The sequence below is a fragment of the Syngnathoides biaculeatus genome, chromosome 14, assembly GCF_019802595.1.
Source record: "Syngnathoides biaculeatus isolate LvHL_M chromosome 14, ASM1980259v1, whole genome shotgun sequence".
Classification (NCBI taxonomy): domain Eukaryota; kingdom Metazoa; phylum Chordata; class Actinopteri; order Syngnathiformes; family Syngnathidae; genus Syngnathoides; species Syngnathoides biaculeatus.
Genome location: NC_084653.1, coordinates 9,344,362 through 9,357,087, shown reverse-complemented (window position 1 = coordinate 9,357,087; position 12,726 = coordinate 9,344,362). Strand labels below are relative to the sequence as shown.

Below are 12,726 nucleotides of genomic sequence, written 5' to 3'. Positions count from 1 at the left end.
TATATGCAATGATCACTGCCACCAGCAGGACGTACTCTGGCTAAAAGTACAGAATGTAAAAGAAGAAGAAAACAATCTGAAAATAGCTGTCCGTGGTACTGAAATCCTGACGCTACTTCATGCTAATTTAGGTTATCATCACCTGCTTATATTCTTCCCACTGGGCCCTCCACTCCCTGAGAAGGATTGCGTCAGGAAGGGCATTTGGCGTAAAAATTGTGCCAAACAAATATGTGCGTTCATCTGAGATGACACGCTGTGGCGACCCCGAAAGGGACAAGCCGAAAGAAACTTATCACCTGCTTACATCCAAACCCATTGCGTCACTTAAAGGGTAAAAAAAAAATACGTGTGTGAGATAGCTGTCTTAATTCATGAAGTGATTGCTCGTGATTTCCATCATGTTTACCTCAAAGCTATATTAAGCTAGTAAAGAAAACACCTTCTTGTTTGTAAGAAAAAACAACTTTATGTTAAACATATAAAATGAATGCACAGCGTTGCCCAGAAAGACATTTACATTAATATTCTTAAAAATAGATTTTTAAATAATTTCTCATGAAACATCTTAATATACATATTTGACAAATCTTTTGAGTATTGGTGTATACGTAACATACCATAGTGCCAATGTTTGTTTCTTCACAAAGCATTTGCATCAAAAGCAAGTTCGGACAATGTACTTCATTTTGTATTTGGATTTTATGCATGGTCGCTGGAAATGAGGTTTGGAATCTATCGAGGGAATAAAAATGGTCATGCAAAAGCAATTCCTTAAACACAGTAAGCTACAGAAGATGATAACTGCTACATAGCATTATATATAAACAGTAGTTTAAATCAGCCTGAGTCAAGTGTATGTTATTTTTAGATACTAATAACCAGAAAACTGAAGATTATAACAATAAACATTTTTCAAATACAGTTCTTTTTAAATAAAACAGCTGCTACAAACCTGATATGAAGAAGATGCATTAATGAACTATATGATGACTTGCATCAGTGCCAGATATTCCCTGATATTGGACAGATAGAATACCCCATAGGGATGCATACAAGAACATGCCCCCGTCATGCTGCGCCAAAATCAATGAACATTCCATGGGACCGACTTACAAAGAACACATATTTTTAATAACGTTACAAGAATATTTTAGCAAAACGGCCTCAACGATGAGGGTGACAGCAGACCCAGTGACTATTTCTTATGGACAGAACCAACTATGAGTACTCCAAATGTATCAGAACAATTATTTAAGAAACCATTACTGTAAACAGCCCATCATCCATCCGATGCAATATTTAGATTCTTCACAGGAATCACAGGTCAAAGATCACTGGAACACCCCATGGCCATGTGCTCAGCCCCTGGCGGTTTACATTGAGAATGACAATTCAGAGCCACACAATTACATCTGTAAATGATGCAATAGTTGTTGAATAGCACACGTATGTATGCAATAGACCAGCATTAAAGTATGATATTATTATGGAAATGTAATTCACTTATGATCGGTTCAGTGTTTGAACAGTAAAAGTTATTTTTGGTTTCTACCCGGCCAGAATATTTAAGTGTGCTCATGTGAAAGTTAAGTCATACTTGACATCACATCGTCGTATAATGTTGTTGCAAAGGGTATGAGATTAAATCCTTACTGTCATAAATCATGTCATTGTTTCAAATTAATTAAGTTTTATTAAACTACCTGCTAGCTTGTTTAACATTTGAACATATTTTTACGTCACATTTTTTAAACAATTTTCCATCCAAAATATTACTTAACATTACTGTGCCTGGTTTGCAGCCAAGGCAAAATCAAAGTAAACTCAACACATAGTGAAAAATGTCCAAATAAACATAGTCAATATCCATCCATTTTCTTTTGCCGCTTATCCTCACAAGGGTCGCGGGGAGTGTTGAAGCCTATCTCAGCTGTCAACGGGGAGGCGGGGTACACCCTGAACTGGTTGCCAGACAATCGCAGGGCACATCGACAAAAACAGCCGCACTCACAGTCACAACAAGGGGCAATTTAGAGTGTCCAATTAATGTTGCATGTTTTTGGGATGTGGGAGGAAACCAGAGTGCCCAGAGAAAACCCACACATGTATGGGAAGAACATGCAAACTCCACACAGGGAGGGTGGGATTGAACCCGGGTCCTCAGAACTGTGAAGTCACTACTTGCTAGCTGCGCCACCGTGCCGCCCTATAGTCAATATATTTTTTGTAATTATTATTTTGAAAAAAATGCATTAGCGATTGAGGAATATGAATCAGTAAACTTTGTGTGTAATTACTTTCATTTCATTACTAAACTGCTTATAGAAATATTTACAGACATTATAGACTTTTAAATGCTCTCTCATCTATTCGGTTCCACTACTTTGTTTGTCTTTTTCTTTCATCCTCTCAAATTCTTCTGTACTTACCCTGGAGTTCTAACAAGCTGTACCAAAATTAATTAACTTTTACTTATAGTATCAGTAGAGCCTGAGAACTAGCCCGGGAATGCCCGATCTCTTTTGATATCGGAAGCTAAGCAGCGTCAGTCCTGATAGTACTTTGATGTGAGACCACCTAGGTATACCAGGTACTTCGGTTGGTTAGTGGGGCAATCACCTGCTCCTGTAAATGCTATGGATTACAGAAACCGCAATTGCGGCCTAACATGGGGCATGGCACTGGCAGCTCAGGAAAAAAAAAAAAAAAAAACAGAACAAAAACGGAACCGTACGTTTCATCTTGCAGACTAAAACAGTACAAATGAAGAATTTAACTGTTGACTGTCCTCTTCTATTAATATGCCACAAAAACATGATTTTGAATGGTAAGGTGCTCTAAGGTGAAACTGAATTATGAGAAAAAATAAAAAAAGAAGGAGAATGGTATTGGGAATAATAGCGTAGGCTTTTGAAGTGCATTTTGGGGACTTTTCTTGTATACCCACTCACAATAACATTATGAGGTCAGCGAACACAGCTGAGAAAGGTTTTGTCCTACAGTTTGAGTTCTAGTTCATCCCTACAGTCCCTGATCAGGGTGAGATGACGAAAATCTAATTCTTCCAAGTCAAACTCAACCAAACAGACCTTTGCAGATCTTTTTTTTGTGTGCACTGGGCTACAGTCATGGTGGTCCACAATTGAACTGCTCTACATGAATATTACGTAGTTTCTCATACGTTACAACACTTTTGTGCATATAATGTGTGACTGATAACCAAGTGCTTACTAATATATAGTTTACTGGCACACCTGAGTCTCAATAAAGCATTGAAAGTAACATTACTAAATGCTCATATGCAAAAAACAAATGAAATTGGAATTAATTTTCTCTGTTTGTATCTTACAGCATAGAGACAAGTGGAGTGAGTAAAACAACACATCTATGGTATAAAACTGCCCCCCCCTACACTTTGGTGGAAAGCTTTTTTTCTGTGGTTTGGGGTTCTTAAATACTTATATTTAAGATGACTTGAATATATTCTTTCTTCTGTCAAAGTCCTCGCTCAGGTCCCAAAGGGTGAAAGTGTTTGGGGTCCAGGAGCATTTCCCCAACCCTCTGCAGAAGCCAAGGGTACCAGTGCACTCCATCAGTTTGTTGTTGTGCAGGACCCATTACGGTGTGGACAAAACGCAGTGGGGCTACCGCCCAATGGGCTAGATGATGGTTGTCCACGGCAGCGTAACATGATGCTAAAACACTGTTCACTACTATAGACCCGTGCTGGGTCAGTGGGGCATACAACCCAGTGCTCTGCCTCTCCTCTACAAAAGTGACGACAGCTTGAGACGTCTCATTTCCTTGCGAGGTCAGAATGCACTGACCCGGCTTCACCTCACTGGCGAACGTTGTCCTCACACCATCTTTGCTGAGTCTGGCCACACAGTCAGTGATGAACATTATGTGTGCTGCCGTGAGTGTGATATTAAGTCCAGTGTTGGTTCCGATGAGGGTAAACATCTTTGTGATGTTAGGCTGGAGATCCAAAAAGGATAATACTGGACTGTAGAGGAGCGGACCACGACCGTCTGTTGTCGAGGAAGCCAAAACGCAGTCACCAGGATGAAGGTCACGCATTTGTTTGGTGACTCCGCTCTCGAGAGTAACAAGAGCATCACCTGGGAAACAACCACCAGTTTTGGCGGCCACAGAATGTTCTGTAAAATTGAGAAGGGAGAAAATAAAAATCGATATTTGATGAGAAGAATGCATTTAATATGAAAAAGAGGGCTTTCTCAAAGGAGCCACACTTGAACTTCGACATGTAATAGACCAGGCTGTCAGTGTTCCATAAATTAAGTTAGACATTGACACTGACTAAAGGTCAATATTATCTCTGTGGATTAGTGTGAGACTTTTTATAACATCTTAATACTTTTCAGTCAACATTCTTGCACACATACAAGATAACACCTTCATCCAAATTTCCAAGCACACAAGACATCATGAGGCCTGTGCGAACATCAACCAATTCGAGTTTGTTGCATTTTGGTGATATAAGTCCTCTCTAAAATAATATAATGTCGTCAGAGATGGTCTCACAAGCTATCAGAAGACATCATATTTGTTTAATTGTTGATATTATTGACATAGTTGTTATACTATTAACCTACAAATCAAAGATTGAAACATAAGAATGAATTAGGCAACACCAGAGCAGTCCGTAGGCTTACAAGCTTTACTTCCTTGAGACCAAGTACTTCTGAGTAAGATGGCTCTTTAAGACACAATGAGACGAGGTGGCAAAAGGAGGTAGTCAGCGAGGGCTAATGGATAACCAGCTGATTGTATCTAAGCATGGCCTGGGGTCAGATAGACAGGAAAGTACATTTGAAAAAAAAATGAAAAGTGAGCAGAGCTGAGGTAGAAGCAAAAAACAGGATAGAAATAAAGAAACCGTTAATGCAGAAATCATATCCGCTCGCATGAATGATTTGAAGCTCATCCACACTTATGCTTGATTGATGCATGTGGGTGTCTGAAGTAAGTATTAAGGCAGACAAATATTTGTCAAAGGTGTGTATCTTTGTAAGTATGAGGTTCGCAGAGAAGGAGGTCTGCAACCAGGAGGTGATAAGACTGAGATAAGAGATCTGAGAGAAACCTACCGAGGGAAAAGCAACAGCATAACAAAGAGAGAGTTAATCATCTCACAGCCTACTAACCTCAATGGATTGCTAGAATGTAGCTTGGCATCAAATAACTGGTGGTACCAGACATGGGCCTCAAAAATGTCTTCACAGTTAGAAAAGCTTGTGATGGAATGTGTTCAACTATTGTTAGCTCTCAAGCCTGTAGATGATTTGTGTTTCATTCAGGGACATGCTTCAAATGTACAATCAGGATCTTATCAGCTGTCGGATTATTGTATTTATTAAGTCCTCCGCTTCTAAATAATACACAACTGTTCAACTAGGACACAGTGTAGCTCCTGTAATGAGATGACATTGCAATGATAAAAATGACAGGAATGAGGCAATGAACATCTAGGACGGATCACAACAATAAATTGGCTATGATTCACAATCACACTTGTGGACGATTTTTAAAGGTTTTTAGTTACCCTATCGTGCATGGTTTTGTTCACAATGATGAGAAATTAAGATTCTTCCGTTCACAATGCAGGAATTGGGTCACATAACCCAAATACTGTGCATGCTTTTGCATTAGTGGGATGAAGTGCAAGTACACACAAAGAACACACACGAAATGCAAAACCCTGTTTTGGACAAATGGCCACAAAACAGTTACATACAATCCCGAGTGCACACACACGGGCACACACACGTGTACAACACACACGATAGCTGCCTTGCTTACCTGACTTGACGCTACAATGAATATGGGCTTTGGACTCATAGTAGACCCAGTCAAATCCAGCTTCAACAGCGAGCCGAGCCAACATGGCATACTTGTTTCTGTCTCTGTGAACATGAACATAACGTCATTACTGCGCTTCTCTTTACCATTGAACACGTTCTTTAGTAAAAATATACTGATTCAAATCACCAACAACTGAAACATTGTAATTCCTATGACAGGATTTATCTTATATTTAAATCCCTAACTTTTTTCAAAGACTTTGGGTGTTCACACAGATGTGTTATTGCTGTATTAGACAATACATAATATTATTGTCAGCTGGAGCGCTCACCTGTCTGAGGTGGTGATGTCAACAGCACGTCCCTCATAGTGCAGTGAGTCTTCCGAGTGATGGCCGTCCTCATCCCAGCCCTCCGTCACTCTCAGCTTCACCCCAGGCCACATGTTCATCACAGAGATCGCCAAAGAGTTCAACTTGTCTTTGCAGCGCTGAGAATAGGAAGACAAGGCTGGAAATTAGCAAGGTCAATGAAACCAGTGCACAAAGGACATGTTGTGTTTAGTTGAGGAAAAGGATAGTGCAACAGCAATCCATTTCTGAGTTTACAACCCACTTTAATGAAAACCAAAATGAAAAGTATTTGGGAATGGAGAAACTTGCAAAAGCACCAGAAAGTGTAAGAATAATAATAGAAAAAATGTAGCTCTTGATATCAGCCACACAGTGACAAGCAACTGTTAATCATAAAGATACAAAGATGGAGGGGAGCATGAAAGCAATTATCTGTTTGAGAAAGAGTCAATGAGTTCATTGTGAACAACAAGCGTTCACAGCTGAAACCAAGTGAGGAGCATACACATGCAAAGAAAAGTAGAAAATGACTGATTGTCACACGAGATCCATGATTACATTATCTTTAACAAATCTAAATTCCCCTATATGCATATTACAAAATAATAATAAGTATTATCATAATAATAATAATAATTGACTTTCTCTACATGCCAACATTTTCATCTAATGGATTAGATGGATTTTTGTGTTCAAGCACAGAGGCAAAGGAGGACTAAACTGAAAAAACACCACACAGTTCTTTGATATCACTTCAACATATAAATTGGGTTACACGTGATTAAACTGTGGTAAACATTTTTTTTTATTTAAATAAGTCTCTGGTCTTGAAAATTGTTTCAAACATGTGGAACCAATGAAGATGATCAAATTAAATGCATTCAAAGAACTTTTTCTCTCACTGTACTCAAATTTCCTGACAATGAACTGTTTTGGCGGATAACATGTGGAGTAAACATTTAAAATAGTACGTGTCAGAAAAGCTGTTCATCACACTCTTGAAATCTAAGGAGCTTTACTCCAGAACCAAAGCTTCGGAGGTGAAGCTATGAACCAATGAAATCAATCATTATGGTTTAAATATTTAACTGACAGCAAACACGGAGCGCATAGTCTGATGCGACTGTGAGGTTTTGCTCCTTTTCAAGTGATTCATGGACACGGTTAACCATACAAGACTTAAATCACTCGCATGGCACAAATGCGTGTCTCGATCTGCACGAGTGTACTGTAAAGTGTTCCCAGTTCTCATCCTTAGCCTCCGATTGCTCCTCATCCTCATCCTCTTCTTTCTCACCTGGGTCATGAGCCTGTCCGCGCCTGTGTCCTCTTCATCCTTGAAGATAATATCGGTGTTGTAGTTTGGTGTCAGCTCCTTGAAGCGCTCCGAGTTGCGCGTAATTTTACCCTCGGGGCGCCCGCTCGCGCCCAGGGTCTTCTCGGCCACATTCGGGCTGAATTGCTTGTAGGCCAGCGGGACGAGCTTCTTTGGAAGCCGCCTCTTCCCGTACCCCCTCCCAGGTCCGCAGCCCTCCGAGACAGGTGCGAGCAGCAGGAGGAGAACCATGGCGCAGAGAGAGGCGGTAAGGAGGGGCAAGGGGATCCGCATCGCCCCGGGAGGAGGGGACGACTCTCCCGAGGGAGATCTGCGTCTTCAGTAGGCTACGTCTCCGGTTCACCTGTTGAATCCATGGTCCAGGACAGCGCGCGCAGTTCGTCCCCAAAACTTCTTACTCCTGCGTGCACCTCAGCATCAAGGCTCCGTGGAGACACCGGCAAATTCCGACTTGAACAGCAAAGTTCGCTGGCTCTGCCTTGGGGGAAACTGCCGCGGGTGTGCAGGCGGTAAAGTTCCTGGATTTAAACAAACAGGTTCAAAGTCTTAGAGGTGGGCGAGAGACGGAGAGAGGAGAGGGAGTGAGAGGGGTGGGAGAACAGCAGCAACTGTACGTCCAGGTTTTTAACGTGGTGGTCTCTCTGTCTCTTCTTTTGCTCCGTGGAAAGTGTCACAACATCCCTCGTGGACTGTGAGTTTTTTTTTTTCCCCCAGAGAGAGGACTGCGCGCAACAGGCTGCAGCTTTCCACTTGAATTGACTCCACTTGAGTGATCCACGACGAGCTGTTGCCATTTCAGACCGCACCCTGCCAGTCCTGCCCTCCTCTCCCTCATCTGCCCCCGCTTTAACACCCACCCCGCCCCTCCAAGTGGGCACAGTGCACACGGTAGAATCCTTTCCATAGACACACATGCACACACACACACACACACACACACACACACACACACACACACACACACAACACACACACACACACACACGTGCGCGCGCACACACACACACACATGCACACACACACACGCACGCACACACTTTGGAGTGCAGCGGCAATCACGCAACAAACATCAGCTTTGTCCTTCAATGCTGCCACTTATCGCTGTCGGGTGTGTGCCTTTGTGTTTTTGAGCCCTTGTTTTGGTCTGTCACTTATAGTGTTCTTGGAGGAAACTGCATGATAATCTAGTGGTAAGCACGTCTGCTTCACAGTTCTGAGGTTCTGGGTTCTAACCTTGGTGTGTGGGTTCATGTTGTCCCTGTGGTTGAGTTCTTCGGTTTCCTTCCAATTAAAAACAACAACAAAAGATCCATCGATCTATCCATTATTTGAAATGGTTGTCCAAACAAAGGTCACAGGCGTGCTGGAACTTAACCCAGCTTTCCATGGGCAGGAGGTGGGGTACACCCTACCCTGACCTGGGTGGCAACATGAAGGGAGGATGTATTCTGCAGTATTGGCCAAGTTACCTTGAAAAAGTAGCTTAGTTATTTACTGATTAATTGAGTTTAAAAGTAACCAAAGTAACTAAGTTAGAAAAAAGTAACCACCCATTTCTTGGTAATGTACGCCTCACAAGTTACAGAATTATGTCATCAACATGAATCAATAACTTAAATATTTGTGAAGTTGAAGCCACATCAAATCAATGACTTGTGCAGACAGACTAGATAGATAGATAGATAGATAGATAGATAGATAGATAGATAGATAGATAGATAGATAGATAGATAGATAGATAGATAGATAGATAGATAGATAGATAGATAGATTAGATAGATAGATAGATAGATAGATAGATAGACACACAATTGCTCCCACCACTGTGATTTAATATCCAAAGAGTGAGGAACCTTTTTTTTGGTTTAACCAGCTGTTTCACTAGCTGAGCTGGGGCCGATTGACGGGAGACGGGGGAAACCACTTACTATGTGACGTCAGCAGTGCAGCGCATTAAAACAGCTCACAGTCCGCCCTCCAGACAAAGTTCAAAGTTTTTACTATTCATTGAAAGTATTAATGAAGCTAAGTATTGTAAGTCCTTCAGCGAGTCTGTCCTTTCCCCCCATGACCGATTTATGAACACACACTTTGATATGAATAATTGACCCACAATCCATTATGCATTCAACACACCAGTTAAACTGGAGTCTGTGAGTTCTTAATGTGTAAATAAAAAGGTAACAACAAACAAACAGTTTTTACAAAAGGATATAACAAAAAAATGTGGTGACAGTAAAACCATGCATTTCTTTGCACTTTTGTGGTTCTGCACCGCTGTCATTGTGTAATGTGTACAGGGTGCTGTTATTTGTGCAAAAAAATTGGTGGATTGGATCAGGATGTGGCTTCATCATAAAACATGCCAACCCAATCATGGGAGTGACAGTGTTGCGATACGCTTATCAAACGTGGTGAAAGTTGGATAAACAAAATCAAATATATACCCAGAAATTGTGTCATTGTTCAACCCACAACATGGATATTTTATAATCTATTCACGCGATGATAATAGTTCATCCTATAGGTCTTGATCGGGCCTTCCTCAAACTTTTCCCACAATGTTGGAAGCACGAAATTGTCCAAAATGTCTTTGACAAATAGTGAGACCCGCTTAACAGAAGTCAAAACCAAAGAAAAACATATACAGGCATGTTCACATCCAACAGCAATGGCATCAGTAGCCTATTGAACAAGGATTGTCCCAAGATGGCCATGAGAACAAGGGTGCCATGAGAACAAGGGTATATATATATATATATATATATATATATATATATATATATAAAAATATATATATATATATTTTGTTTATATATATATATTGCTGATGACAAACTTCCTGAAAATCCATGGAAAAAGTACACCATATAATTGTAATAATAAAAAATCTTCTTATAGTGTTATCATATTCCTCATTCTCAAGGATTTCAAAATGCAAAGTTCAGTTGAGTGGCGGCATGTTGGTGAAGCTGGTAAAACGTTGGCCTCACAGTTCTGAGGACCTGGGTTCAATCCCGGCCCCGCCTATGTGGAGTTTGCATGATCTCCCTGTTCCAGGGTCTACCCCACCTCCTGCCTGTTGACAGCTGGGAAAGCCTCCAGCACTCCCCGTGACCCTTGTGAGGATAAGTGGCAAAGAAAATGGATGGATGGATGGATATTGCCTATGTTTATTTGGACATTTTTCACTGTGTTGAGTTTACTTTGATTTTGCCTTGGCTGCAAACCAGGCACAGTACTGTTAAGTAATATTTTGGATGGAAAATTGTTTAAAAAATGTGACGTAAAAATATGTTCGAATGTTAAACAAGCTAGCAGGTAGTTTGGTAGTTAGTTAGGTAGGCAATAGGCCTGGATGTTTTGTTTGCTAGACAAGCTGAAACTTAGACGATATACAGTATTCCATCCCTCTGGCTGAATAGCTGGAACTCCGATCGTCTCATTTCCTCAACAAATTAGTCAAAGTAGATTATTAAATAATAATCTCAATTAATTGAAGCCACTCACACACACGTGCGCGCACTCACAAATAACACATTTCAACACACTTGTTTTTAACACCAGCAAACACACACCCTCCAAATTAGCTCCTCAAATATTTACCTGCCGAAATTCAGTGGTCTCCCCCCAGTTTCTCCGGCCACCTCCTTTGAATGAGCTGAACTGTGTACAAGACTGAATGTCCACACACTTTATGTTTTATTATTTGCGGGCGTAAACACCGTAAAGTATTTTAGCAGTGCTGCTACGTTTCATGTTGCTTGATGGGGAGCAGACAACAAAGAGAGATTCACATAAACGGCAAACAGCCAAACATAACGGTGTTTACTTTTGAGCTGAAATAGAACATCAACTGACACTTGTGTAGAACTTTCCAGCAAAGGCCCATACACGTCAACTGAGGAAATCAAACTTTGTCATAAAGGTGTTAGTGTTGCCTTTGAGTTGCTTCCAGCTTTGTGGGAAAAGTCTCTCATGTATAATCTTAGAAGTAATTATTGCTTAGGAGACTCAGGGTCTAGCTACAGAAATCACAGGAGACAAAGATACACTTTTGCTGCTCCAATGCAAGAGGCACAATCATAAATTCATCCAACTCCACTTAATCAATGATCCATGAGGAGAAATTGCATTCCTGCTGCTGTTAAGATTACAGCATGTAAATCACATTGGCGTGCCTTAAGGTGAACCAAGGGGAGGCAGAGCCCGGGGGTTGGGGTCATGATACTTAGGAGGACTAAAAATCAATTACATTAAGTCACAACCATACATTCATCTAAAATTCAAATATTTGTGTGAGAAATGTGAAAAAGTCTTAAGAAAACCATTATTACCAACGTGTAGCTGAATAATGGTCACGTCTTGTAAATTGCTGCTTTGTGTTATTCTTTTGTGAGCGCAACCAGTTTTTCTTTGTCTGATGGTGTGGAAAAAAATTGTTTTGGATTGTGGAATTTCTGACTCTACCTTGGCCTTGAATGTCTCATATCTGTTTCTCTTTGGTACTCGAGCTTTTTCTTGTAAATAAATGGGAAATGTTAGTCCTTGTTTGTAGTCAACTGATTTCTCAGGGGCGAGGCGACAAAAAGATACCTTGAGTGATTTCATTAGACACAGAAAAGAGTTAGTAAGCTGTCTGACATTATTGTAAGTTAAGTTACTGTGTTTCACTCTTTTGGGTACCATTGTGAATACTGTGTACATTGTTAAAATTGGTGAGAGTAGTAGCTGCAAAGTTCATCACTTGGCATGTGTTCAAGACCCAGATTAATTTTAGTTAGTGGGATGCTTTATTATAGTGAATAGGCTATGCTTTGAGTGTGTTTTTTTGATTTAGCATGGTGGATTGAATCTTGGGTATACATGATTGATCGGTGTATTCATTGACATCGGGCTTTACAGGTTAGTAACATGGCATGCTACGCAATATCATAATATACATTTCTGTAACCTTTAAGTTTTCAGGGATCCTTGCCCTGAGTTGACCTTTGTTTCATCATACGTGCTGCACATGTAAGTGTATGATTTCCAATTGCTCAATAAGCAAATGTGCCATTTCAAATGACATGCGCAACTGCAGACCAACTGATACTTGAGCGTTCCCGCGCTTGTGCGCTCATGAATTCAACCGCATGCATGCAACAGCAGCAACCGTATGCAAATTTGTGAGTGTCCACATTTGCTCGACCACATGTTTTCCTGTGTT

General features: G+C 40.7%; 1 protein-coding gene across 1 annotated transcript; it reads right to left on the bottom strand.

Annotated features, from left to right (window-relative positions):
• Window positions 1-2,442: 2,442 nt before the first annotated feature.
• Window positions 2,443-8,322, bottom strand: LOC133512183 (indian hedgehog B protein-like). The gene is made up of 4 exons (XM_061841553.1): window positions 7,479-8,322; window positions 6,161-6,318; window positions 5,827-5,930; window positions 2,443-4,163 (listed from the first exon to the last, which is right to left on the bottom strand). Exons 1-4 carry the CDS (start codon window positions 7,788-7,790, stop codon window positions 3,499-3,501), a joined length of 1,239 nt encoding a protein of 412 aa, XP_061697537.1. The 5' UTR covers window positions 7,791-8,322; the 3' UTR covers window positions 2,443-3,498.
• Between the last annotated feature and the right edge of the window lie 4,404 nt (window positions 8,323-12,726).